The sequence below is a fragment of the Scyliorhinus torazame genome, chromosome 5, assembly GCF_047496885.1.
Source record: "Scyliorhinus torazame isolate Kashiwa2021f chromosome 5, sScyTor2.1, whole genome shotgun sequence".
Taxonomy (NCBI): Eukaryota; Metazoa; Chordata; class Chondrichthyes; order Carcharhiniformes; family Scyliorhinidae; genus Scyliorhinus; species Scyliorhinus torazame.
Window position 1 is genome coordinate 156,842,433 of NC_092711.1, and position 23,373 is coordinate 156,865,805.

Below are 23,373 nucleotides of genomic sequence, written 5' to 3' on the forward strand. Positions count from 1 at the left end.
ACACATGCGCATCCTCCCCTCTCCCTTGGACATGCGCAGTCGTGGGCAGGGGGAGATTACCGATTGGCTTCTCGCTCTGGCCGTCAGCCGGTTGCCTGGAAACCTTGTCTCGAGGAGGTTCTGTTGTCGGTTAATTTTCCCCCTTGTTCAAGGGGCGGGCGAAACAACGGGTGGGGGCGGGGAGCGCCGGGCCTGCGCACTGGAACCCGGTGACGACAGCGCGGAAGAGTAATTCCTATTAGCTGATTCGGGCAGTGCCCCATTGTGATGTCACAGCGGAAGTGAAGGAAAAAAACTCCAACATCTGTGAGTAAAACACTTTCATTTCTCCCCCTTTCCATTTCTTTTCTCATTCTCACCTTCAATTGGTCACTTGCAGCAACTGAAGGGAAAGGAAGTAAATCCAGGGAGGGTGCAGACTCTGCAAAGGTTGACCCAGGTCTCTCTCTCTCTCTTAAAGACATTGACATCCTTGCTCCCTCAGCTTGACACATTTATTTGTCTGGCTAAAAGGATGGTCTCTCGCCACCCGGGCCCCGGTAGCAGCGCGGTTGGGTGACCTGCACGGCTTACTGCGGTTAGAGAAGAGAAAGTATGAGTTAAGGGTGCAGCAGGGGGGTTTGAGAAAAGGTGGGGGATGTTTGTGACCATGTTTGAGGAGCTGTTCGTCGTGTGGGGGGTGGTGGGGGGAATGGAAAAGGAGAAAAATCTGTACAAACCATATAGATTGTTGGGAAGAATGTTTCCCGGGGGTGTTTATTTGCTGTAACCTACTTTGATACAAGTTTGAATAAAATGCATTGAAAAAATAATTAATAAATAAAAGGATGGTCTCTTTCCTGATGTTCACAATTAAAGGAAGAGAAATTGGTGGCAAATCTCAGCAGGTTTGGCAGCATCTGTAGGGAGAAAAAAGCTGACGTTTCAAATCCGATGACTCTTTGACAAAACTTTGACAAAGAGTCATTGAACTCGAAACGTCAGCTATTTTCTCTCCCTACAGATGCTGCCAGACCTGCTGAGATTTTCCATCATTTTCTCTTTCGTTTCAGATTCCAGCACCCGCAGTAATTTTCTTTTATCACAATTAAAGGGCTGGTTTCTCCAAGAGATGGCTGACATTTAATGGGACAGTAAATTAATATCGGCTAGAGATATGTCTAGTATTTTTAAATTGGATATATTATTTATAGTCTGTAATAAAGTACATTTACTATTATTTCTGGTTGTGTAATATTGTACTGTCGCTATTTATATATTTCCAGTCATCTCTTCCCTCAAAAGGCTATTAATCTATGGAATTCTCTTCCACAGGGATCAATGGAGTCTGTGGATCACTGAATATATTCAAGGTTGAGTTGGACAGATTTTTAATATTTCTTTTGTTATGTTTTTTACCATTTTTAAAATAATGAATGCAACAGAATAACAGAAATATTGATGGAAAATTGGTACAGTGTAGAACAACTGATACTGCCAGCATAAATACAAGCAACACATTGCAGAATTAATTCATAGCAGGATATTTGAGTGACCAGAGCCTCTCGATGAAATGCCAGATCAGTTAACAGGTTAACATAGTGAGCGGGGAAAGAGGGTAAGATTATATAAAAACAGAAGAATAACAATGCAGGGCGCATACCCCAAAATATTACAAAACAGACTAACAGCATAGTCGAATTAAAATAACATAGATGCCATAGAATCTCTATAGTGCAGAAGGAGGCCATTCGCTTCTTCAAGTCTGCACTGACCATCAGAAAAAGCACTCACAGCGGCAGACTCCCCATCCTATTCCCATAATCTGGTGCATTGATCATGGTCAACCCACCTAACCTAACATCGTTTGTGCGGAGGGGCAAGAATTCAAAAATCCCTAAAACAGTACTACAATGGAGAAGAAACATGGGAGGCCTGGCCCTCCCGAACTTGCAATACTATCACTGGGCAGCCACGGCCGAAAGAGTGAGGAGATGGGTAAAGGATCCAGACATGGAATGGGTAAGGATGGATGAGTCCTCATGTACAGGAATGATCCTCCGGGCCCTCGCCATGGCAACACTCCCATCCCCGCCAGCACCAGTCCATTGGTGGCAGCTACCCTGAGAACCTGGAACCAGATGTGGTAGCATTTCAGTCTGACCGATGTGTCCTTCATGGCCCCCATCTGCGGCAACCATAGGTTTGCACCAGCCATTCTCAACACCACCTTCAAGAGGTAGAGACAAGACAGGGGAACACTGATGGTTAGGGACTATGACACAGGAAATAGACTAGCGACCTTCGAGAGACTGGTCCTACCAAACCGGGATGAGCTCCAGATCAAAAACTTTCTCTGCAAGGAGACACCAGCATACCCAGGAACCCTGAGAAGCACAATGCAAGAGGAGTTACTGGACGCAGACAGTCTGGGGAAAGGAAACCCTGAGGACCTGTACCGACAACTCTTAATAAGGATGCGCTCCTTACTTGACGAAACCCAGGAAAAATGGGAGAAAGTGCGAGGGATGGAAATAGGGTGGGGACTCTGGAGCGAAGCACTGAACGGGACCAACTCCACCTTCTCCTACGCAAGGCGAAGCTTCATGCAGTTGAATGTTGTGTACAGAACATACCTGACAAGAACCCGAATGAGCAGGTTCTTCTCAGAGATGGAGGACAAATGTGAATGGTGCCAGCAGGGTCCGGCAAACCGTGCCCACATGTTCTGGGTATGCCCCAGACTTGTCGAATTCTGGACAGCCTATTTAGACGCAATGTCCATGGTTATGAGGGTGGAGCTGTGCCCACAAATGGCAGTCTTCGTGGAATCGGACCAGCCAGAACTATTCATGGGGAAGTGGGTGGACGCCCTTGCCTTTGCTTCTCTAATTGGCCGCTGGAGAATCCTGCTCGGCTGGCGATCAGCAGCACCACCCACAGCTCAGACTGGCTGGCAGACCTATCGGAATTTCTCCACCTGGAGAAAATCAAGTTCACCGTCCAAGAGTCAGAGGATGGTTCCCACAAAGTGTGGAGGCCATTCACCAACTTGTTCCAGGACCTGTTTGAAGCCAGCGGCCAATGGAACACTGGGGAGGGAGGTGGACGTACGGGAGCCAACGGGATCACAGGGAGCAGGCAGGAAAAGGGGAGGGGGGGGCTACTGGGACAAGGAGGGAGAACCCAAAACCAACTGACACAGAGACCAAAGAGCCTAGAACAAAAACACAAGAAGAGGAACCCCCCAAGGGAAGGTTTAAAACAGGACGGGGAGTGCACGGGGTGGAAGGGGGGAGGCCCATCAATGGGGGGGGGGAAGGGAGGGCACCGTCCACTTGTAAATAACAGATAACTCCCATTGTACAGTGAAGGGCCCAGGAAAGGACCCAGAAACGACGAGTGAAGGGGGCGGAGGGGAGGGACGGGAGATGGGGGGACCGGCACAAAGGAAATTGACATGCACATTGTAATCGGCAGAGTTACCCTGACTGCTTGGATAGTGTATAATAAGCATTGCCACAAGTCTGCGACTCGATGAAAAAGAGGTGAAAAAATCTGCCCCATCCAATCCCGCCTCAATTTAAAGTGTTCCTCATAATCCAGATGCGTTTCCTGTAATAAAACTATGTTGACTTTCTCCTTAAGAAAGGAGAGGATCTTTTTCCTTCTGATAGGGTGATGGATGCCCCGTACATTCCCTGAGAAAATTTGCAGATTAACTGCCGCTATTAGTTAGGCGACAGAGAGACAGGAACAGATTTTCACACCACAATCGGGCGTGTGCCATTACCCCCTCCTCCAACTCACTTTACCAAAGTCTCCTCAAACTGCTCCTTTCACGGATAAAAGCCCCGTCTGTACCAGAGTAGGATAAAGTCAACAACACATAAACCCTCCCATAATAACAACAATACAAAAGAATCACCACCACAATAGATCCAAGGGGACATTTCTCAATAAGACTGAGGACCCGGAGGATTAACCCCACGGCCAGACTGTCGTTACCCTCAGGATACCTTCTCCAAAATTAGGAAAAGAAAAGTAACTTCTGTAAATTGTTTTTACAGGATATTAGAAGAGGAGGAATTACAGACAGAAATCTCAAACGTCACATCTCAATCTGACTGAGTCTCTCAATTCCTTGGAACTGAGTATCACTGAATCAAGAAGGAGAAATGTTTGTCTTTTCTGTCGGCTTCAAAACATCAGTGAGACTGGAAAAGCCCCAAGACACACACACCCAAGTGAGAGTGTTCCAGAGCACTGACTGTGGAAAGAGCTTTAACCAGTTACGCAGCCTGAAAAAACATCACACCATTCACAGCGGGAGAGACGTTACACGTGTTCTATGTGTGTACGAGGCTTCAAAGATCGGCAAACCTGGAGACACACGAGGAGACCCAAAATATGAAGATACCGTGGAAATGTGGGGACTGTGGGAAGGGATTCAGGTTTCCATCTGCGCTGGCCGCTCATCGGCGTATTCACACTGGGGAGAGGCCGTTCACCTGCTCTGTGTGTGAGAAGGGATTCATTCAGTTATCCACCCTGTTGACACACCAGCGAGTTCACACTGGGGAGAGGCCGTTCACTTGCTCTCAGTGTGAAAAGGGATTCACTCAGTTATCCGACCTGCGAATACATCAGCGAGTTCACACTGGGGAGAGGCCGTTCACCTGCTCTCAGTGTGAGAAGGGATTCACTCAGTTATCCCACCTGCGGAGACATCAGCGAGTTCACACTGGGGAGAGGCCGTTCACCTGCTCTCAGTGTGAGAAGGGATTCACTCAATCATCCGACCTGCAGAAACATCAGCGAGTTCACACTGGGGAGAGGCCGTTCACCTGCTCTCAGTGTGAGAAGGGATTCACTACTTCATCGAGACTGCTGGCACACCAGCGAGTTCACACTGGGGAGAGGCCGTTCACCTGCTCTCAGTGTGAGAAGGGATTCACTCAGTCATCCGCCCTGCAGAGACACCAGCGAGTTCACACTGGGGAGAAGGCGTTAACCTGCCCTCAGTGTGAGATGGGATTCACTCAGTTATTCAGCCTGCGGATACATCAGCGGGTTCACACTGGGGAGAGGACATTCACCTGCTCTCAGTGTGAAAAGGGATTCACTCAGTTATCCGACCTGCGGCGACATCAGCGACGTCACACTGGGGAGAGACCGTTCACCTGCTTTCAGTGTGAGATGGGATTCACTACCTCATCGAGCCTGAGGAAACACCAGCAGGTTCACACTGGGGAGAGGCCGTACACCTGCTCTCAGTGTGAGAAGGGATTCGCTCAGTTATCCAACCTGCGGAGACATCAGCGAGTTCACACTGGGGAGAGGCCATTCACCTGCTTTCAGTGTGAGAAGGGATTCACTCAATCATCCGACCTGCAGATACATCAGCGAGTCCACACTGGGGAGAGGCCGTTCACCTGCTCTCAATGTGAGAAGGGATTCACTACCTCATCGAGCCTGCGGAAACACCAGCAGGTTCACACTGGAGAGAGGCCGTTCACCTGCTCTCAGTGTGAGAAGGGATTTACTCAGTTATCCCACCTGCGGACACACCAGCGAGTTCACACTGGGGAGAAGCCGTTCACTTGCTCTCAGTGTGAGAAGGGATTCATTACTTCATCGAGCCTGCTGGCACACCAGCGGGTTCACACTGGGGAGAGGCCGTTCACCTGCTCTCAGTGTGAGAAGGGATTCACTCGGTTATCCAACCTGCAGAGACACCTGCGAGTTCACACTCGGGAGAAGGCGTTAACCTGCTCTTAGTGAGAGAAGGGATTCAGATATCCATACACCCTGCAGGAAGACTAGCGAGTTCACCCCTGTAAGAGGCCAATCACCTGCTCTGAGCAGGGGAGACATTCAATGATCCGTCCCATCTCCGGAGACACTAGCGAGTTAATTCTGATGAAAGACCATTCATCTGCTCTCAATGTGGGGAGAGGGTTTTGTGATTCATCACACCTGTTGTGACTCCAACAAGTTCACAATAAATTACAGATGTTGGCTCCGTTGTTATTGTTTCTGCTCTCACTGACATCCAGGAGTGCATTCTGTTCATTCTGACATCTGGTGAATGGTGATGATTGGAGGGTTTCTTTCTGCTGGACTGGCCGGTCTAACACCTCTGCCTCCGGTGGGCTGACCATTTTTGAGGCTAGTTGCGATTACCTGGTTCCAAGTGTGACGACGAGCACAGAATGAAAAGGTGTTTGTATGTTGGAAGATATTTAGTTCCCAAAGCAGCCACGTTGCCATGAAGATGGGCTATGGTGGTTACAGGGTTCTTTTGTCTAATTTATCTGGATGTTTCTCGCAGAAGGAAACTGTCATGGTATGAGGGGCAAGTTGTCTGGTAGATTGGGAAATTACAATAAACAGATCACTGATAAGGTGGATAAGGAGCTAAGAAGGCAGACGGCATGGTTGTCTTCATTGGTCGGGACATTGAGTATAAAAATTGGCAAGTCATGCTGCAGCTGTACAGAACCTTAGTTAGGCCACACGTGGAATATTGCCTACAATTCTGGTCACCACATTACCAAAAGGATGTGGAGGCTTTGGAGAGAGTACAGAGGAGGTTTACCAGGATGTTGCCTGGCCTGGAGGGTATTAGCTATGAGGAGAGGTTGGATAAACTCGGATTGTTTTCACTAGAGCGACAGAGTTGAGCGACGACCCGATAAAAGTTTACAAAATTGACTGGCATGGACAGAGTTGATTGTCAGAAGCTTTTTCCCAGGTTGGAAAAGTCAATTACCAGGTGACATAGGTTTAAGGTCCGAGGGGCAAAGTTTAGAGGAGATGTGTGAGGGAGGTTTTTTTTACACAGAGGGTGGTGAGTGCCTGGAACTCGCTGCCGGAGGAGGTGCTGGAAGCAGGTACGATAGTGACATTTAAGAGGCATCTTGACGAATACATGAATAGGATGGGAATAGACGGATACAGACACTGGAAGCACAGAAGGTTTTAGTTTAGACAGACATCATGATCCGAGCAGGCTTGGTGGCCAAAGGGCCTGTTCCTGTGCTGTACTGTCCTTTGTTCTTTGTTGTTCTTTGTATGACGACAGACAATAGACCGGCAACCACTCGCATTTTATTTACATAAAATATAGATTCCTTTAAGAAGCAAAAATTAAACAGCAAAATGAAGCTATCGTGGCTGACAAGAAAAGTTAAAGATTCTATTAGATCAATGGAGGAGACTCAAAGTGGCTAAAATATTAGTGAGCCTGAGTATTGGGAACTTGTTTTAGAATTCAGCAAAGGACCAAGAAACTGATAAAGAGAAAATAGAATATGAGAGCAAACTGGGGAGAAACATAAAAACTGACTGGAAAAGCTCCTATAGGAATGTGAAAAGGAAAAGATTAGCAAAGACCAATGTGGGCCCAGTCCAGACAGAGACAGGAGAGTTTATAATGGGGGATAAGGAAATGGCAGAGAAACTAAACAATGTGTTTGTCTTCACGGAGGAAGATACAGAAATTGTCCTAAAACACACAGAAAACCAAGGGACCAGTGAGCACGAGGGACTGAAAGAGATTAGTATTAGTGAAAAAGTAGCACTGGAGAAATTAATGTGGTTGGAAGTTAATAAATCCCCAAAAGCTGCTGCTCTACATCCCAGAGTGTTGAAAGAGGTGGCTGTAGAGATAGTGGATACATTGGTGATCACCTTTCACTATTATATAGATTCTGGAATGGTTCCTGCAGATTGGAAGGTGGTAAATGTAACCCCACTATTTAAGGAGAGAGAGAAAACGGGGAACCACAGACCCATTAGCCTGACATCAGTAGGAGGGAAAATGCTACAATCTATTATAAAGGATGTGATAACATACGAATTAGGAGCAGGAGTAGGCCACTCGGCCCCTCGAGCCTGCTCCACCATTCAATAAGTTCACGGCTGATCTGATTGAATCCTCAACTCCACCGAGACCCCTTAGAAAATACATCTGAGGAGATAGTAATAATATTCTTTATTATTATAATCTTTATTATTGTTACAAATAGGCTTACATTAACACTGCAATGAAAATCCGCTAGTCGCCTCACGCCGGCACCTGTTCAGGTACACAGAGGGAGAATTCAGAATGTCCAATTCACCTAACAAGCACATCTTTTGGGACTTGTGGGAGGAAAGCCACGCAGTTTTGGGGAGAACGTGGAGACTCCGCACAGACAGTGACCCAAGCCGGGAATTGAACCCGGGTCCCTGGAGCTGTGAAGCAACAGTGCTAACCACCATGTGCCTCCACACCGCTGTTTCAGTTATGGGGAACAAGGAAATGGCAGAGGAGATTGTTTTTTGTTTAATATTTTTATTCTCCTTTTTCACATTTTCTGCCAAATTTACACCCACCAACAATAAACAATAATCAGCAACAAATATGTTAATCCCCATAACAATAACAACAATCCCATCCCCCCACCAACCCCCAAACATCAGCCCGCATGTTTACATAAACAAATGACAAAAAGGAATCTGGGATTACCCATAGTCACCCTTAATACAAGCAGCCCCCCTCCCCCAACCCTCTCCCCCCCCATTCCCCCCAACTAATGTTCGATGTTATCCAGTTCTTGAAAGTGCTTAATGAATAATGCCCATGACTTGTAGAACCCCTCCATCTTCCCCTCAGTTCAAACTTAACCTTCTCACGGGTCAAGTATTCCAACAGGTCCCCCCGCCACGCCAGGGCACAGGGTGGAGAAGCTGCTCCCAGCAGGATCCGCCTTCAGGCGATCAACGAGACGAAGGCTACAATATCTTCTTCTGCCCCCGTTTCCAACCCCGGCTGATTTGACACCCCGAATATGGCCTCCCGGAGATCCGGGTCCAGTTTCACGTGCACCACTTTAGAAATTACCCTAAAAACCTCCTTCCAGTACTCCTCTAGCTTTGGACAGGAACAAAACATATGAACGTGATTCGTGCCCCACCCCCTCCTGCAACGCTCACACACATCCTCTACTCCTTCAAAAAATCGGCTCACCCTCACCCTCGTGAGGTGTGCTCTGTATACCACCTTCAGCTGTATCAGCCCCAACCTCGCACATGAGGTAGAGGCATTTACTCTCCGGAGCACCTCACACCAGAACCCCTCTATAACCTCTCCCAACTCTTCCTCCCACTTTGCTTTGATCCCTTCCAGTGGTGCCTTAGCCTCTTCCAAAATATCTCCGTACACCGCTGACACTACCCCCTTCTCCAGTACCCTGATCGTCAGCACCTCCTCCAGCACCCTGATCGTCAGCACCTCCTCCAGCGATGTGGAGGCCGGTTCCTCCGGGAAGCTCTGTATCTCCTTCCTGGCAAAATCTCGAACCTGCATGTATCTAAACATTTCTCCCTGCTCCAGCCCATACTTAGCTTCCAGCTCCCTCAATCCTGCAAACCGACCTCTAAGAAACAAATCTTTTAGCGTCTTGATCCCCTTCTCTTCCCATTTCCGAAAACTTCCATCCCACCTCCCTGAACACGCTGATGTGTCTGCAGATGCGGTAACTGAGTGAATCCCTTTCCACACTCAGAGCAGGTGAATGGTCTCTCCCCGGTGTGAACACACTGGTGTCTCAGCACGTGTGCAGACCGAGTGAATCCTTTCCCACACTCAGAACAGGAGAACAGCCTCTCCCCAGTGTGAACTCACCTGTGTTCCTGCAGGCTGCATGAATGAGTGAAAGCCTTCTCACACTCAGAACAGGTGAAAGGCCTCTCCCCAGTGTGTACTCGCTGGTGTGTCAGTAGAGTCGGTAAAGCACCGAATCCCTTACCACACACGGAGCAGGTGAACGGCCTATCTCCAGTGTGAACTCGCTTGTGTCGCAGCAGTTTAGATGAATCACTGAATCCCTTCCCACATCCCGAGCAAGTGAATGGCTTTTCCCCAGTGTGAATTCGCTCATGTTTATACAGGTCTGATGAATTACTGAATCTCTTTACACACTGAGAGCAAGTGAATGGTCTCTCCCCAGTGTGAACCCGCTGGTGTTTATACAGGTCTGATGAATTACTAAATCCCTTCCCACACTCGGAGCAGGTGAATGGTCTCTCCCCAGTGTGAACCCGCTGGTGTTTATACAGGTCTGATGAATTACTGAATCCCTTCCCACGCTCAAGGCAAGTGAACGGCCTCTCCCCGGTGTGAATTCGCTGGTGGGATTGCAACGTGGATAAATGACTCAAACCGCTTCCACACTCAGGGCAGATGAACGGTCTCTCCCCAGTGTGACTGCGGTAATGAGCCTCCAGTTGTGACGGGTATTTGAATCTCTTGCCACAGTCCTCACATTTCCATGGTTGCTGCATGCAGTATGTGTCTCTCTCCAGGTCCGATGATCAGTTGAAACCTTGTCTTCACAGCGAACACGTGTATGGATTTTCCCCTCTCTGAATGGAGCGATGTTTCTTTGGGCTGTGTAGCTGGTTAAAGCTCATTCAATATCTGCACTGGGACACTCTCACTCAGGTATGTGTGTCTTGGTACTTTTCAGATTGCAAAGTTGCTGAAAATCCTTTGAAGCCAACAGATGAGACAAACTTTTCTTCTTCTGGATTCAAAGTCTGATAATATTCAGCCCCAAAGAGTCGAGTGACTCTGTCAGATCGTGTTGTGATGTCTGAGATATCTGACTGGAATTCGTCCTCTTCTAATATACTGTAAAAACAATTTACAAAATACATCACTGTCAGTGCAGGATAGAAATTCAGCACAGACAATTCTAGTTGCTATGGAACATTCTTTCCTCTCTTGTTCCCCAAAAGCTGTGAATCTCCATCGCACACATTCTCCCTCCATTCTCGCTCCGCTTTTCCCAGTAAATACTCAATAATACCGCACTAAAAATGTGTGTAATATACAGGACTTGATTACAGGACTGGAGACTGATGGGGCTGTGAGGGAGATAGTTATTTCAACAGTGAGATGTGAGAGATCTGCAACTCGCTGCCTATGAGGGTGGAGGAAGCACAGACGATCATCATTTCAAAATAAAAGTGTGAGGAAATAAACTTGCAGAGTAATGGGGATATCGAGGGGGGAATGTGACTGATTGGATTTCTCTACAAAGTCGGCATGGATTGGGTTACTGAATGGAATCCAAGTGTCGTAATCATCATAGAATTTATATCATAGAATTTACAGTGCAGAAGGAGGCTATTCAGCCCAGCGAGTCTGCACCGGCTCTTGGAAAGAGCACCCTACCCAAGGTCAACACCTCCACCCTATCCCCATAACCCAGTAACCCCACCCAACACTAAGGTCAATTTTGGACACTAAGGGCAATTTATCATGGCCAATCCACCTAACCTGCACATCTTTGGACTGTGGGAGGAAACTGGAGCACCCGGAGGAAACCCACGCACACACGGGGAGGATGTGCAGACTCTGCACAGACAGTGACCCAAGCCGGAATCGAACCTGGGACCCTGGAGCTGTGAAGCAATTGTGTTATCCACAATGCTACCGTGCTGCCCTGAATAAATGTGTCAAGCTGAGGGAGCAAATGTCTTTAAGAGAGAGAGAGAGCTGGGTCAACCTTTCCAGAATCTGCACCCTCCCTGGATTCCCTTTCTTTCCCTTCAGTTGCTCCGAGTCGCCAATTGAAGGTGAGAATGAGAAAAGAAATGGAAAGGGGGAGAAAATAAAGTGTTTTACTCACAGATGTTGGGGACAGGAGGAGGTTTCAGTCTGTGGGGAGCTCAATCTTCATTCACTCAAAGTCCGCCTTCTGATTAGCTGGAGGATCAGAGTCCTTCCGGTCCACCAACTTTTGCTATTGGTTAATATCGTAACAGGACGTTCAGGGGGTTGGGCTCGACTCTGCACCACATGCGCAGCTTCCCTCTCTTGAACATGCATAGGCCTGGGTCGCGGGCGCGGTGGATAGAGCGGTTTCACCAACGCTGGGGATTGTGGGAGATGAGGCCGTCATTACTCATCCAAAGCCCAGTCTCCAAACTCCTGGGTGACAAGTAGCGGTGGGAGGGCAGTGACCCCACACTGATACAACGTATACGTGGGTAGTCACTGGATTTGATTGCGAGCTCCCCTTAGCAAAACAGTTTGTTAACTCTAGGTGTAAAGATTTAGATACATGTGTGACATATTGGGGAGGGCAATAAGTGAATGTGAAACTGAACCCGAGAGTCAGCACCTTCAGGGGAGGAGAATTGTGGATAAGCAGCAGGAGTAATTCTGGTGGGAGGATTATTTCTTAATTTCTATCCTGTACTGACAGTGATGACATTTGCAAACTCATTCATCAGATGGGTGGATTTGAAGACAGAAATTGCAAGCCAGGCACCTCGTTGTCATCTGACAGATTCACTTAATTCATCAGGATCTGAATATCATGAACCATTGAATCTAGAAGGAGAAATTATGATCTGTCAGCTTTCAAATAATTTAAATATTACTTTCACTGGAAAGGCACAAGGACTCATCCAAGTGAGAGTTCCACTGCACTGACTGTGCAAAGCCTGAAATATTATCACAACATTCACATTGAGGAGAAACCTTTCCTGGTGTTCTGTATGTGGATGAAACTTCAACTGAGCATTGAACCTGAAGAGACACAAGGACACACACCAACGGAGGAACAATCATCAAGGTCCCCGATAATTTTAATGTCAATTGGGAGAATCAGATTCACAAAAATATCCTAAAAAATGGGTTCAGAGTCTTTTTGGAACAATTTCTTGGAGCCATACATTTTAGAGCCAACCAGGGAGCAGACTATCCTCGATCTGGTAATGTGCAACAAGACAGGATTAGTCAATAATCTCATCGTGATGGAGCCTCTAAGTCACATTGATCATAATATAATAAAATTCCACTTTCAGTTTGAAGGTGAGAAGTGCTGGTCTAAGGGCGGCACAGTGGAGCAGTGGTTAGCATAGCTGCCTCATGGCGCTGAGGACCTGAGTTCGATCCCAGCCCCGGATCACTGTCCATGTGGAGTTTACACATTCTCCCCATGTCTGTGTGGGTCTCACCCCCACAACCCAAAGGTGTGCAGTGTAGGTGGATTGGCCACGTTAAATTGCCTTTTAATTGGAAAAAAAAGAATGGGGTACTCTAAATCTTTTTTAAAAGTGCTGGCCTAAGTTAAAAACTAAATAAAGAGAACTCTGAAGGGTATGAAGGGAGAGCTGGCGAAAGCGAACTTGGGAAGCTAGGTTGAAAATTGGGACATCAGTATGGAAGTGGGTGACTTTGAATAACTCTCAGCAAACATTTATGCCAGAGAGAAAGAAAGGCTGTTTGAGAAGAATGCATCATCCATGGTTAAATAAGGAAGTCAAGGAATGTATTAAATTGAAAGAAACACCATCAAAATCTACAAAGGTTAGTGTTCATTCAAAAGTTGGGCAGATTTTAGAATCAGCAAAGAATGAGTAAAAGATAAGAAACAGGCAGAAATTAGAGTATGAGGGTAAACATTCTCGGACTACAAAAGTAGATAGTAAAGGTTTCTGCAAGTATTTGAAGAGGAAAAGAGTGACTAAATCCAGGTTGGTCCTCTGGAGAGTGAGCCTGGGAAATTGATCATGGAAAACAAAGAAATGATGGAGGCTTGAAACAGGTATTTTGTGTCTATCGTCACGGTACCAGACCGAGAACAATTCACAAAGATAATTGAAAATCGAGAGGTAATAGGGAGGGAGGAACACAGAACAATCACCAGAGAAAAGATGCCAGGAAAACTATTGAACCTAAAGGCTGACAAGTCCCCAGGACTGGGTGACCTGCATTCTTGGGCTTTAAAAAAAGTGGTGGCAAAGAGAGTAGATGTATTGGTTATAATCCCACAAAATTCCTTAGATTCTGGAAAGGTCCCAGTGGATTGGAAAATAGAGAATGTAACACCTCTATTCCAGAAAGGAGGGAGGCAGAAAGCAGGAAACTATAGGCCAGTTAGCCTAACATGTGTGACAGGGAAAGTGCGAGAATCCATTATTAAGGAGGTTACAGCAGATTACTTAGAAAATGTAAACATTATTACTTTTTATTTATAACGAGAACTACCATGAAATATGCAGTAAATGCAACTGGTTAACTACAAGTTAACTCGGAAAAGCGTTCTAGTGGAATAATATCCAATCACCACCTGTTACTGGACAGATCACAGATCTTTGGGCCAATTCATTGGCAACCGGCCAAATCAATCAAATGGACGTTTCATTATGAGATATGCAAGACATAAATCACAAACGTTCAATCCATCCCCATTATACAAGTTACCTACCCAGTCTTTATATTGGTAACTAGTCAGCCCTTAAACCCATGACAAAGCATCTGCAATCACATTATCCTTTCCAGGAATATGTACAATTGTAACATTGAACTGTTGTAATAATAAACTCCAATGGAATAATCTTGCGTTCCAGGTTTTAAACTTCTCTACAAATGCAAATAGATTATGGTCTGTGTAACAATGCTTTGCTGATTGTCATGTTGGACATGTACTACGAAGTGCTAAAGGGCTAGTCGCAAGGCCAAGGCTCAATGATGGAATACTTTCTTTGGCACAGACTGAATTTGTTTCTAAAAATACCTCCCTAGCCTCTTTATTCCTTCATTGTTGTCCTGTAGTAGCACTGCCCCTACTCCCAGGTCACTGGCATTTGTGGCCATTTTAAATGGTCTGGAAATGTCTGGGATGGCCAGCAATGGTTCGCCCACCAACATGGATGTCAATCTGTCAAACTCTACTTGGCGTTCTGTGGATCATTGCATTTTTAATTGTTTCCGCTACATATCGAACGTGCTTTTTATTTCAGTTTCTAACTGAGGAGGATTTTGCTTTATTAGTTCAGAATTTCTGATGTTTACTTCATGATTTGTTAACCGACTGCCGCTTGGTGCTTCCATTCAATTATATTCATACCCTTTCAGCATCTTTGTTATATCTGCCCCTTTCTGGGTGTCGTGCAATGTCAAGATGTGGAGATGCCAACATTCGACTGGAGTGGGCTCAGTAAGAAGTCTTACAACACTAGGTTAAACTCAAACAGGTTTGTTTCGAATCATTAGCTTTCGGAGCACAGCTCCTTCATCACCTGATGAAGGAGCTGTGTTCTGAAAGCACGTGTAATGTAATCAGTCTTTTCTGATTGTCCAATAAATGTTTATCCATATTTCAAAGATTTGCTACAGTCAAACAAAAAGCACTATTGTCAATGCTGAGGGAAATATTTGGTTCATTTTAAATCAATAAACCCTCTCCAACCCCTCCAGCTTTACATGCTCTCTTTTCTTGCACATGGTTACTTTCAGAAATAAGAACCATTCTTTGTTTTACAGCTTCTACCTCCTCTTTGGAGTTTTCGTAATCACAACTCTTATCCCAATTTAGCAATACAGACCTTCAGAATCAGAGGATAACACATTGTTGGACCCATGCATTTTCTGTTTTTTGTTACCAGATGTGGTGACAGAATCACGACATAGGTCTCCATTCACCTTCCTCTTAGTTTTAAAAGATATTGATGACTGATTATTTCATCTCCTTTGCCATTTGCTCCCTTTAAGAGGCACTGTGGATCTTTAAAAGGATGTGGGTGAACCAGCTTAGTGCCACTTCTCAGTCCTCGTCCTGACTAACTGATGCTGTGCTATCAAGTATACGTTGCTTCAAAGGAGGCATGCTGTGGGAAATATTTCCCCTGAAGGGGATAGCAATGGATTTACTACAAGGGACTTTAACAAATCACTTTTAGAAAAGTCCAATTCACTTTCTTCCTCCAATTTTCTGCCTTCATTCTGAGCTCTGGGAGAATTACTTGTCATTGGCACAAGATCAGTTAGTGACAGGTCTATTTGGTAATAGCTGTTCATCATCACTCCATAATCAGAAGCAAAATTGAATTTGGTACTCTCGTCTGTCTCTTCATCACTGTCACTACTATTAAATTCAAACTCCTCTTTCCTATGGTCACCTTCAGTCTTAGAATTCTGAGAATCTGGTTCACTGTTTGATCTGTGATTAACATCTTTCAACATTTTTCTTTGAGTAATTTAATGCCCAATGAGTTTTCTTAATTCCCACATGCCCTACTGTTGGTATTTCATGTGATAACTGCAGTAATTCTCTCACACCCTCTGTTATCATGGTTGAATCTACAACCGTCACTCCTGCCAAATCATTCCCCAAAAGTAAATCTATTCCGTCCACTGGGAATTTCTCAGCCAGCCCAACAACTACTGGACCTGACACGAGATCACACTCCAATTGTACTTTATACAATGGGACTGGAATACAATCTCCACTTTTCCCATTCACTAATTCCTCAGCTTTCATTGAGTCTCTGAAAGAAGAAACAAATCCTTCTCCAGTAAGAGAGTTTGCGTAGCCCCTGTATCCCTTAAGATTGTTATGGGTTTGGCACATGTTGGACATGTAAAGTCACAGTTTGTGGCTTAAGAAAAGTAGTGGGAAAACAGACTCAATCAAACAGGATAAGCCAGTGGGTTTTATTAAAGTGGGAGGAAAAAACATTGTCCCAGTGGAAAAGTGCAACAGAGTGTAGAGCCTATTGAGAGGTTGGTGGATAAGCAGGTAACAGAACTTTTTAAGGATATTTGTGAGGGTGAGGTTTACTCGTGTGTACAAGGTGGAGTAGGTAAAGAGATTCAGATCTTGAGGGATACAGGAGCAAGTCAATCTTTTTTTTAATAAACATTTTATTGAGGCATTTATGGTATTACAACGACAACAAAATAAACAATGTCCATGTAAATATAAACATAGTGCAAAAGCCGTCTTTCACCCTTACAGGGACCACCTTTACTAACCCCCTACTCTAAACTAAGCGAACCCCGAATCCCCCCTCACCCCCCCCCCCCCCCCCCCGCCTTCTGCTGATGGTTAATTTTCCCCAAAGAAGTCGACGAACGGCTGCCACCTCCGGGCGAACCCTAACACTGACCCTCTCAAGGCGAACTTGATTTTCTCCAAACAGAGAAAGCTAGCCATGTCAGTTAGCCAGGTCTCCGTCTTCGGGGGCTTTGGGTCCCTCCAGGCTAATAGTATCCATCTCTGGGCTACCAGGGAAGCAAAGGCTAGAACGTTTGCCTCTTTCTCCTCCTGGATTCCCGGGTCTTCCGACATTCCAAAAGTCGCCACCTCTCGACTCGGTGCCACCCTTGTTTTTAACACCTTGGACATGACATCCGCAAACCCCTGCCAGAATCCCCTAAGCATCGGGCATGCCCAGAACATATGGACATGGTTTGCTGACCCTCCTGCACACCTTGCGCACTTATCTTTTACCCCAAAGAACCTGTTCATACGGGCCACTGTCATGTGGGCCCGGTGAATGACCTTAAATTGTAGCAGGCTGAGCCTGGCACATGTTGTGGACGCATTGACTCTACTCAACCCGTCCGCCCAGAGACCATCCTCTATCTCTCCTCCTAACTCCTCTTCCCATTTGTGTTTCAGCTCCTCAGTCTGCGTCTCCTCTGACCCCATAAGTTTCCTATTAATGTCTGAAACCCTCCCTTCTCCCATACACATTCTGGAAACTACCCTGTCCTGTATCCCCCTTGGTGGTAGGAACGGGAAGGTTGAGACCTGCCTGCGTACGAAGTCCCGTACCTGGAGGTACCTAAACTCATTTCCCCTAACCCAATCCAAATTTCTCCTCCAGCTTTCTCAGGCTAGAAAAGCTCCCCTCCATAAACATATCTCCCATCCTCTCAATCCCTGCACTCTGCCAACTCCGGAACCCTCCATCTAACCTTCCCGGGGCAAACCGGTGATTATTACAGATTGGAGACCACACCGATGCTCCCTCCACTCCCACATTCCTCCTCAATTGCCCCAGACCATCAGGGCTGCCACCACCACGGGCTAGTGGAGTACTGTGCCGGCGGGAATGGCAGAGGCGCCGTTATCAATGCCCCCAAACTGGTGCCGTTGCATGATGCCGCCTCCACACGCTCCCATATCGACCCTCCCCCACCACCCACTTCCTGATCATGGCTATATTCACCGCCCAATAATAATTACTAAAGTTCAGCAGCGCCGGCCCGCCCTTCCCCCGGCTCCGCTCAAGCATCCCCTTTTTTACTCGCAGGGTTTTACTCACCCATACAAAGCCAGTGATCACCTTATTGACCCGTTTATAGAAGGACCATGGAATAAAGATGGGGAGACACTGAAACACAAACAGGAATCTCGGGAGGACCGTCATTTTCACTATCTGCACCCTCCCAGCTAGTGACAACGGAAGCGCGTCCCACCTTCGGAAATCGCCCTTCATTTGGTCTACTAATCGGGCCAAATTTAACTTGTGTAGCCGTTCCCATTCCCGCGCCACCTGAATGCCTAGGTATCGAAAGCTTCCCCCTACCACCCTAAACAGCAGCTCCCCCAATCACCTCTCCTGACCTTTGCCTGGATCACAAACATCTCACTTTTCCCCATATTCAGTTTATAACCCGAAAACAGGCCAAATTCCCCCAGAATCCTCATAATTTCTTCCATCCCCTCTAGTGGGTCCGAAACATATAGGAGCAGGTCGTCTGCATATAGAGAGACTCTGTGTTCCACTCCCCCCCCGGACCATCCCCTTGAGGCTCTCAGTGCAATTGCCAGCAGCTCTATGGCCAACGTGAACAGGAGTGGGCATCCCTGTCCCGTCCCCGATGCAGCCTGACATAGTCCGATGTTGACCTGTCCGTCCGTAGCTCGCAACCTGATACAACTGCCTGACCCAGTCAATAAAGTCCTGCCCTAATCCAAACCACCCCAGTACCTCCCGCAGATATTCCCATTCCACCCAATCAAATGCCTTCTCTGCATCCATTGCGACCACTACCTTCACGTCCCTACCTTCTGGGGGCATCATAATCACATTTAACAACCTTCTTATATTGGCCGCCAACTGCCTACCCTTAACAAATCCCGTCTGGTCCTCCGCAATCACGGCCGGAACGCAGTCTTCAATCCGAGAGGACAAGATTTTGGCCAGCAGTTTGGCGTCCACATTTAGTAGGGATGACCTATAGGTTCCGCATAGCCCTGAGTCCTTGTCCCGCTTCAGGATCAATGAGATAGTGGCCTGTGACATCGTCGGGGGAAGCACCCCAGGTTCCCTTGCCTCATTGTATGTCCCCATCAACAGCCACCCCAATAGCCCAGAGAACCTTTTACAGAACTCCACTGGGTACCCGTCTGGCCCCGGGGCTTTACCCGACTGCATGGCCTTCAGTCCCTCTGCTATTTCCTCCAACCCAATCGGGGTCCCCAGCCCTTCCCCAAACCACCTGTCCACCTTGGGGAACTTCAGCCCCCCCTAAAAAGTGCCTCATTCCCTCCGGCCCAGCTGGGGGTTCCGACCCATACAACCTGCTGTAAAACTCCTTGAACGCCTTATTCACCCCTGCTGAGTCTCCGACCACGTTTCCGTCCCCATCCTTTACTTTCCCTCTCTTCCTGGCTGCCTCCCTCTTTCTAAGCTGCTGTGCAAGCATTCTGCTGGCCTTCTCACCATGTACATATATCGCCCCCTCACATTCCTCAGCTGCTCCATCACCTTCCCTGTAGTTAACAAGCCGAACTCCGCCTGTAGCCTCTGTTGCTCCCTTAGAAGCCCTGCCTCTGAGTTTTCCACATACCTCCTGTCAACCTGCAGTATCTCCTTTATCAGTCCGTCCGTCTCTTGCTCTGTCGGCTTTCTCTCTGTGGGCCCGTATCGAGATCAGCTCCCCTCTAACCACCGCCTTCATTGCCTACCAGGCACCACCGCCGAAACCTCACCTGTGTCATTGATTTCCAGGTAGTTCTGAATATATTTGAGCAAGTCAATCTTTAATGGTGAGAAATGGTTTGGGAGGAGTTTTGGCAGAAAATGTGGTCATTTGTGGAATATGGGGTTGGTTTAGCACAGTGGGCTAAATAGCTGCCGTGTAATGCAGAACAATGCCAGCAGCACACGTTGAATTCCTGTACCGGCCTCCCCGAACAGGTGCCGGAATGTGGCAACTAGGGGCTTTTCACAGTAACTTAATTGAAGCCTACTTGTGACAATAAACGATTATTATTATTATTTAGTGGTGAGAGCAGTAGTGTGCCACTATGTAAGGTATGGCGAGAGAGTTCAGTGAAAAGTGGTGAAGTGGTAGTAGGAGTAAAAGAAAAATTACCTTTTTAGGATAAGATTTATCCTAGATAATAATATACCTGGATCACAGGTGGGAGTGCAACCTACTATGGTTGAAAAGCCAGTGGAAAGTGGAACTGAGATGTTGCAAGAAATAGATCCAGGAGTGTTTCCTGATTGTGTGGTAATCAGATCACAAAACCACTGGTTAAGACAGGAGGAAGAGAATTTGAGGAGTGCCAATAGGGAGGCTGAGGTTCAGTTGTCAGAAAACATGTTTGATCAGATGGTTGGTAAAAACAAGAGCAGGTGGTGGATGAAGTGGATAATTTTAGTTCAAGCAAGTTGGTTCAATGGGGAGAATGTGCAGTTCCGCAGACAGTGACCCAAGCTGGGAATCGAACCTGGGTCCCTGGTGCTGTGATGCAACAGTGCTAACCACTGTGCTACCATGCCACACCGGTAGTGACACAAGAGGTGATTATACTAGTATCTGGTCAGGACTGGAGCTGTCTCACAGTTTTATAGAGAGCATCGTCTGTGGTGGAGGCTGAAGAGCTTGTACAAATGTAGCCAGAATGTTCAGCAAACATTTGCATGCACTGACTGTTGTTTTGCACTGTCCAAATGCACCAGCACTTACCCATTATTTTTGGCTATCCTCAACAGACACAGAATACAAAGCAGCTGATAAATGTGAAGAACAGATAATGAATGCTGCAGCATCGATAGCAACCTGTCTTACCATCAAGTGAAGAATTCTGCTGTCAGAGCCAGGCAACTACATATCAGTGAATGGTTTTTTAAAAATTTAGAGTATCCAATTATTTATTTCTAATTAAGGGGCAATTTAGCATGGCCAATGCACCTATCTTGCACATCTTTGGGTTGGGGAGTGAGACCCATGCAGACACGGGGAGAATGTGTAAACTCCACACGGACAGTAACCCAGGGCCAGGATCGAACCTGGGACCTCGGCGCCGTGAGGCAGCAGTGCTGACCACTGTGCCACCATTCTGTGCATTTATCACTGAATTGTTGATGAAGCTTTTCTTGTGTAATCTTGGGAGGCCACCCTGATCTTTGAAATCTCTCTCGCTCGAAGTAGCGGTTACATTTATGCTAATGACTGTGACATGTGAGAAGACTAAAATGGACTATACTCACGTGTAGGTTAGCCTGTTGAAAAATGTAAAATGTTATTATAGAGTATAAGTTGCATGTAATCATAAGAAATGTTTAAAGTTAAAACGTTTTTAGAAAAATAAAGCCATCTGCATACATAGCTGGTTCATTTTTTTAAAGGGGGCGGTGTGACAATTGGAAGATTTTAGGAAAATTTTGATCATAAATGTATTGGGCAATTTAAGGGTTAAAAGCATCGGGTTAAAGTGTGATTCACTGCAGTGGTCCTGTTTTTATTTTAAAGAAGGATCCTGTTTTGCAGGCCGTGGGTGTTTTTAGTAGCCAGGTGAAATTGACAAAATAATGTGTTTTTCAGTCTGGGCTATTGGACTGTGGTTTGACTGGGTAAGTACTTGTGGAATTACTGTACTTTGGAGTCGACAGAGGTTATTTGTTTTCCAGCTTGGGGAGATGGAGTCATTGCTGGGTGGAACCGAGGAAGGCAGAAAGACATTTTAAAAATCTTTAGAAAGCAGTTTTTGGAGAAAGATTTGGAGAGAGGAGTTGAATTCTAGGTCCACAATTCTCCCACAGTAAGATAGATTGAGGGCTGTATCTTTCTTTTCCTGTTATTTAATGGGAGATTGAGTAGTAGTGTTTAAGTGGGTAATTGTAAGCTGTTGTTTTTGGGTGTGATGTTAAGATGTTTAATATTGTCGCCATAATAAAACTTTATTTTAAAAATAACCAAGCTCTATTTCTTCATGTGATCACTCCTGGAGCGAATCATTCTTTCCGCAGTCTGACAAATAAACTGAAATATTGGGGTTTTGGTCCAGTATCTCAGCCACTGTTGGGGTCTGGTCTGGGATCGGAATAGTGACCGATGTAACAATTGATTTTTAAAATTTTTTTAAAAATAAATATATTTTATTGAAGTTTTTCGATCAAACAAAATTTTCCCATTTTACAACTTTGTAATAATATATACATTGATCGTTTAAAAAAAATTAATAATATGCTAACTAACGGCAACTGCCAACAACAAAATAAGAAACAACAGAAATAGTAACTAAAATAGTAACTTCGTAACATCTAATATAAATAACTAATACATAAACACACACATAAAACCCCTGAGGACCCAAATGAGCCCTCCCCCCCCCCCCCCCCCCCCTGGGTTGCTGCTGCTACCTTTCCTATTTTCCCTTATCGCTCTGCGAGATAGTCGAGGAACGGTTGCCACCGCCTGGTGAACCTCTTAGTGCGTACTTTATCCGCTCCAATTTTGTGAACCCTGCCATGTCATTGATCCAGGCCTCCACCCCCGGGGGCTTAGCTTCTTTCCACATAAGTAGAATCCTTTGCCGGGCTACTAGGGGCGCAAAGGCCAAAACATCGGCCTCTCTCGCCTCCTGCACTCCCGGCTCATCTGCAACCCCAAATATAGCCAACCCCCAGCCTAGTTCGACCCGGACCTCCACCACCTTTGAAATCACTTTTGCCACACCCACCCAGAACCCATGCAATACCAGACAGGACCAAAACATGTGGGTGTGGTTCGCCGGGCTTCCCGCTCATCTCCCGCACCTATCCTCCACTCCAAAAAATCTACTCAGCCTTGCTCCAGTCATATGCGCCCTGTGTAGAACCTTGAATTGTATCAGGCTGAGCCTGGCACACGAGGACGAAGAGTTTACCCTACTTAGGGCATCTGCCCACAGCCCCTCCTCAATCTCTTCCCCCAGCTCCTCCTCCCATTTTCCCTTCAGCTCCTCTACCATCGTCTCCCCCTTGACTTTCATTTCCCTTTTTATATCTGACACCTTACCATCACCCACCCATGCCCCCAAAATCACTCTGTCCTGGATCTCTTGCGCCGGGAGCTGCGGAAATTCCCTCACCTGTTGCCTCACAAATGCCCTCACTTGCATATAGCGAAATGCATTCCCAGGTGGCAACCCATATTTTTCTGTCAGTGCTCCCAGACTCGCGAACGTCCAGTCTAAGAACAAGTCCTTCAATTTCACAATTCCTGCTCGCTGCCAAGATTTAAATCCCCCATCTATCCTTCCCGGGACGAACCTATGGTTGTTCCTTATCGGGGACCACACTGAGGCACCCGTCACTCCC

General features: G+C 46.4%; 1 protein-coding gene and 1 pseudogene across 3 annotated transcripts; one reads left to right on the plus strand and one right to left on the minus strand.

Annotated features, from left to right (window-relative positions):
• Nucleotides 1–263: 263 nt before the first annotated feature.
• Nucleotides 264–21,948, plus strand: LOC140420231 (uncharacterized). Of its 3 annotated transcripts, none has more exons than XR_011946236.1 (3): nucleotides 264–306; nucleotides 10,366–10,471; nucleotides 20,785–21,948. XR_011946236.1 is itself a non-coding variant. In XM_072504263.1 (2 exons), the coding sequence occupies exon 2, from the start codon at nucleotides 4,390–4,392 to the stop codon at nucleotides 5,758–5,760; it is 1,371 nt and encodes a 456-aa protein (XP_072360364.1). In that variant the 5' UTR covers nucleotides 1,294–1,352; nucleotides 4,050–4,389; the 3' UTR covers nucleotides 5,761–6,008. The 3 variants fall into 3 exon arrangements, 1 of the variants encoding a protein (XP_072360364.1); XR_011946235.1 differs by lacking the exon at nucleotides 264–306 and adding an exon at nucleotides 1,293–1,352; XM_072504263.1 differs by lacking the exons at nucleotides 264–306; nucleotides 10,366–10,471; nucleotides 20,785–21,948 and adding exons at nucleotides 1,294–1,352; nucleotides 4,050–6,008.
• Nucleotides 9,285–10,654, minus strand: LOC140420237 (uncharacterized; annotated as a pseudogene).
• Nucleotides 21,949–23,373: the final 1,425 nt, after the last annotated feature.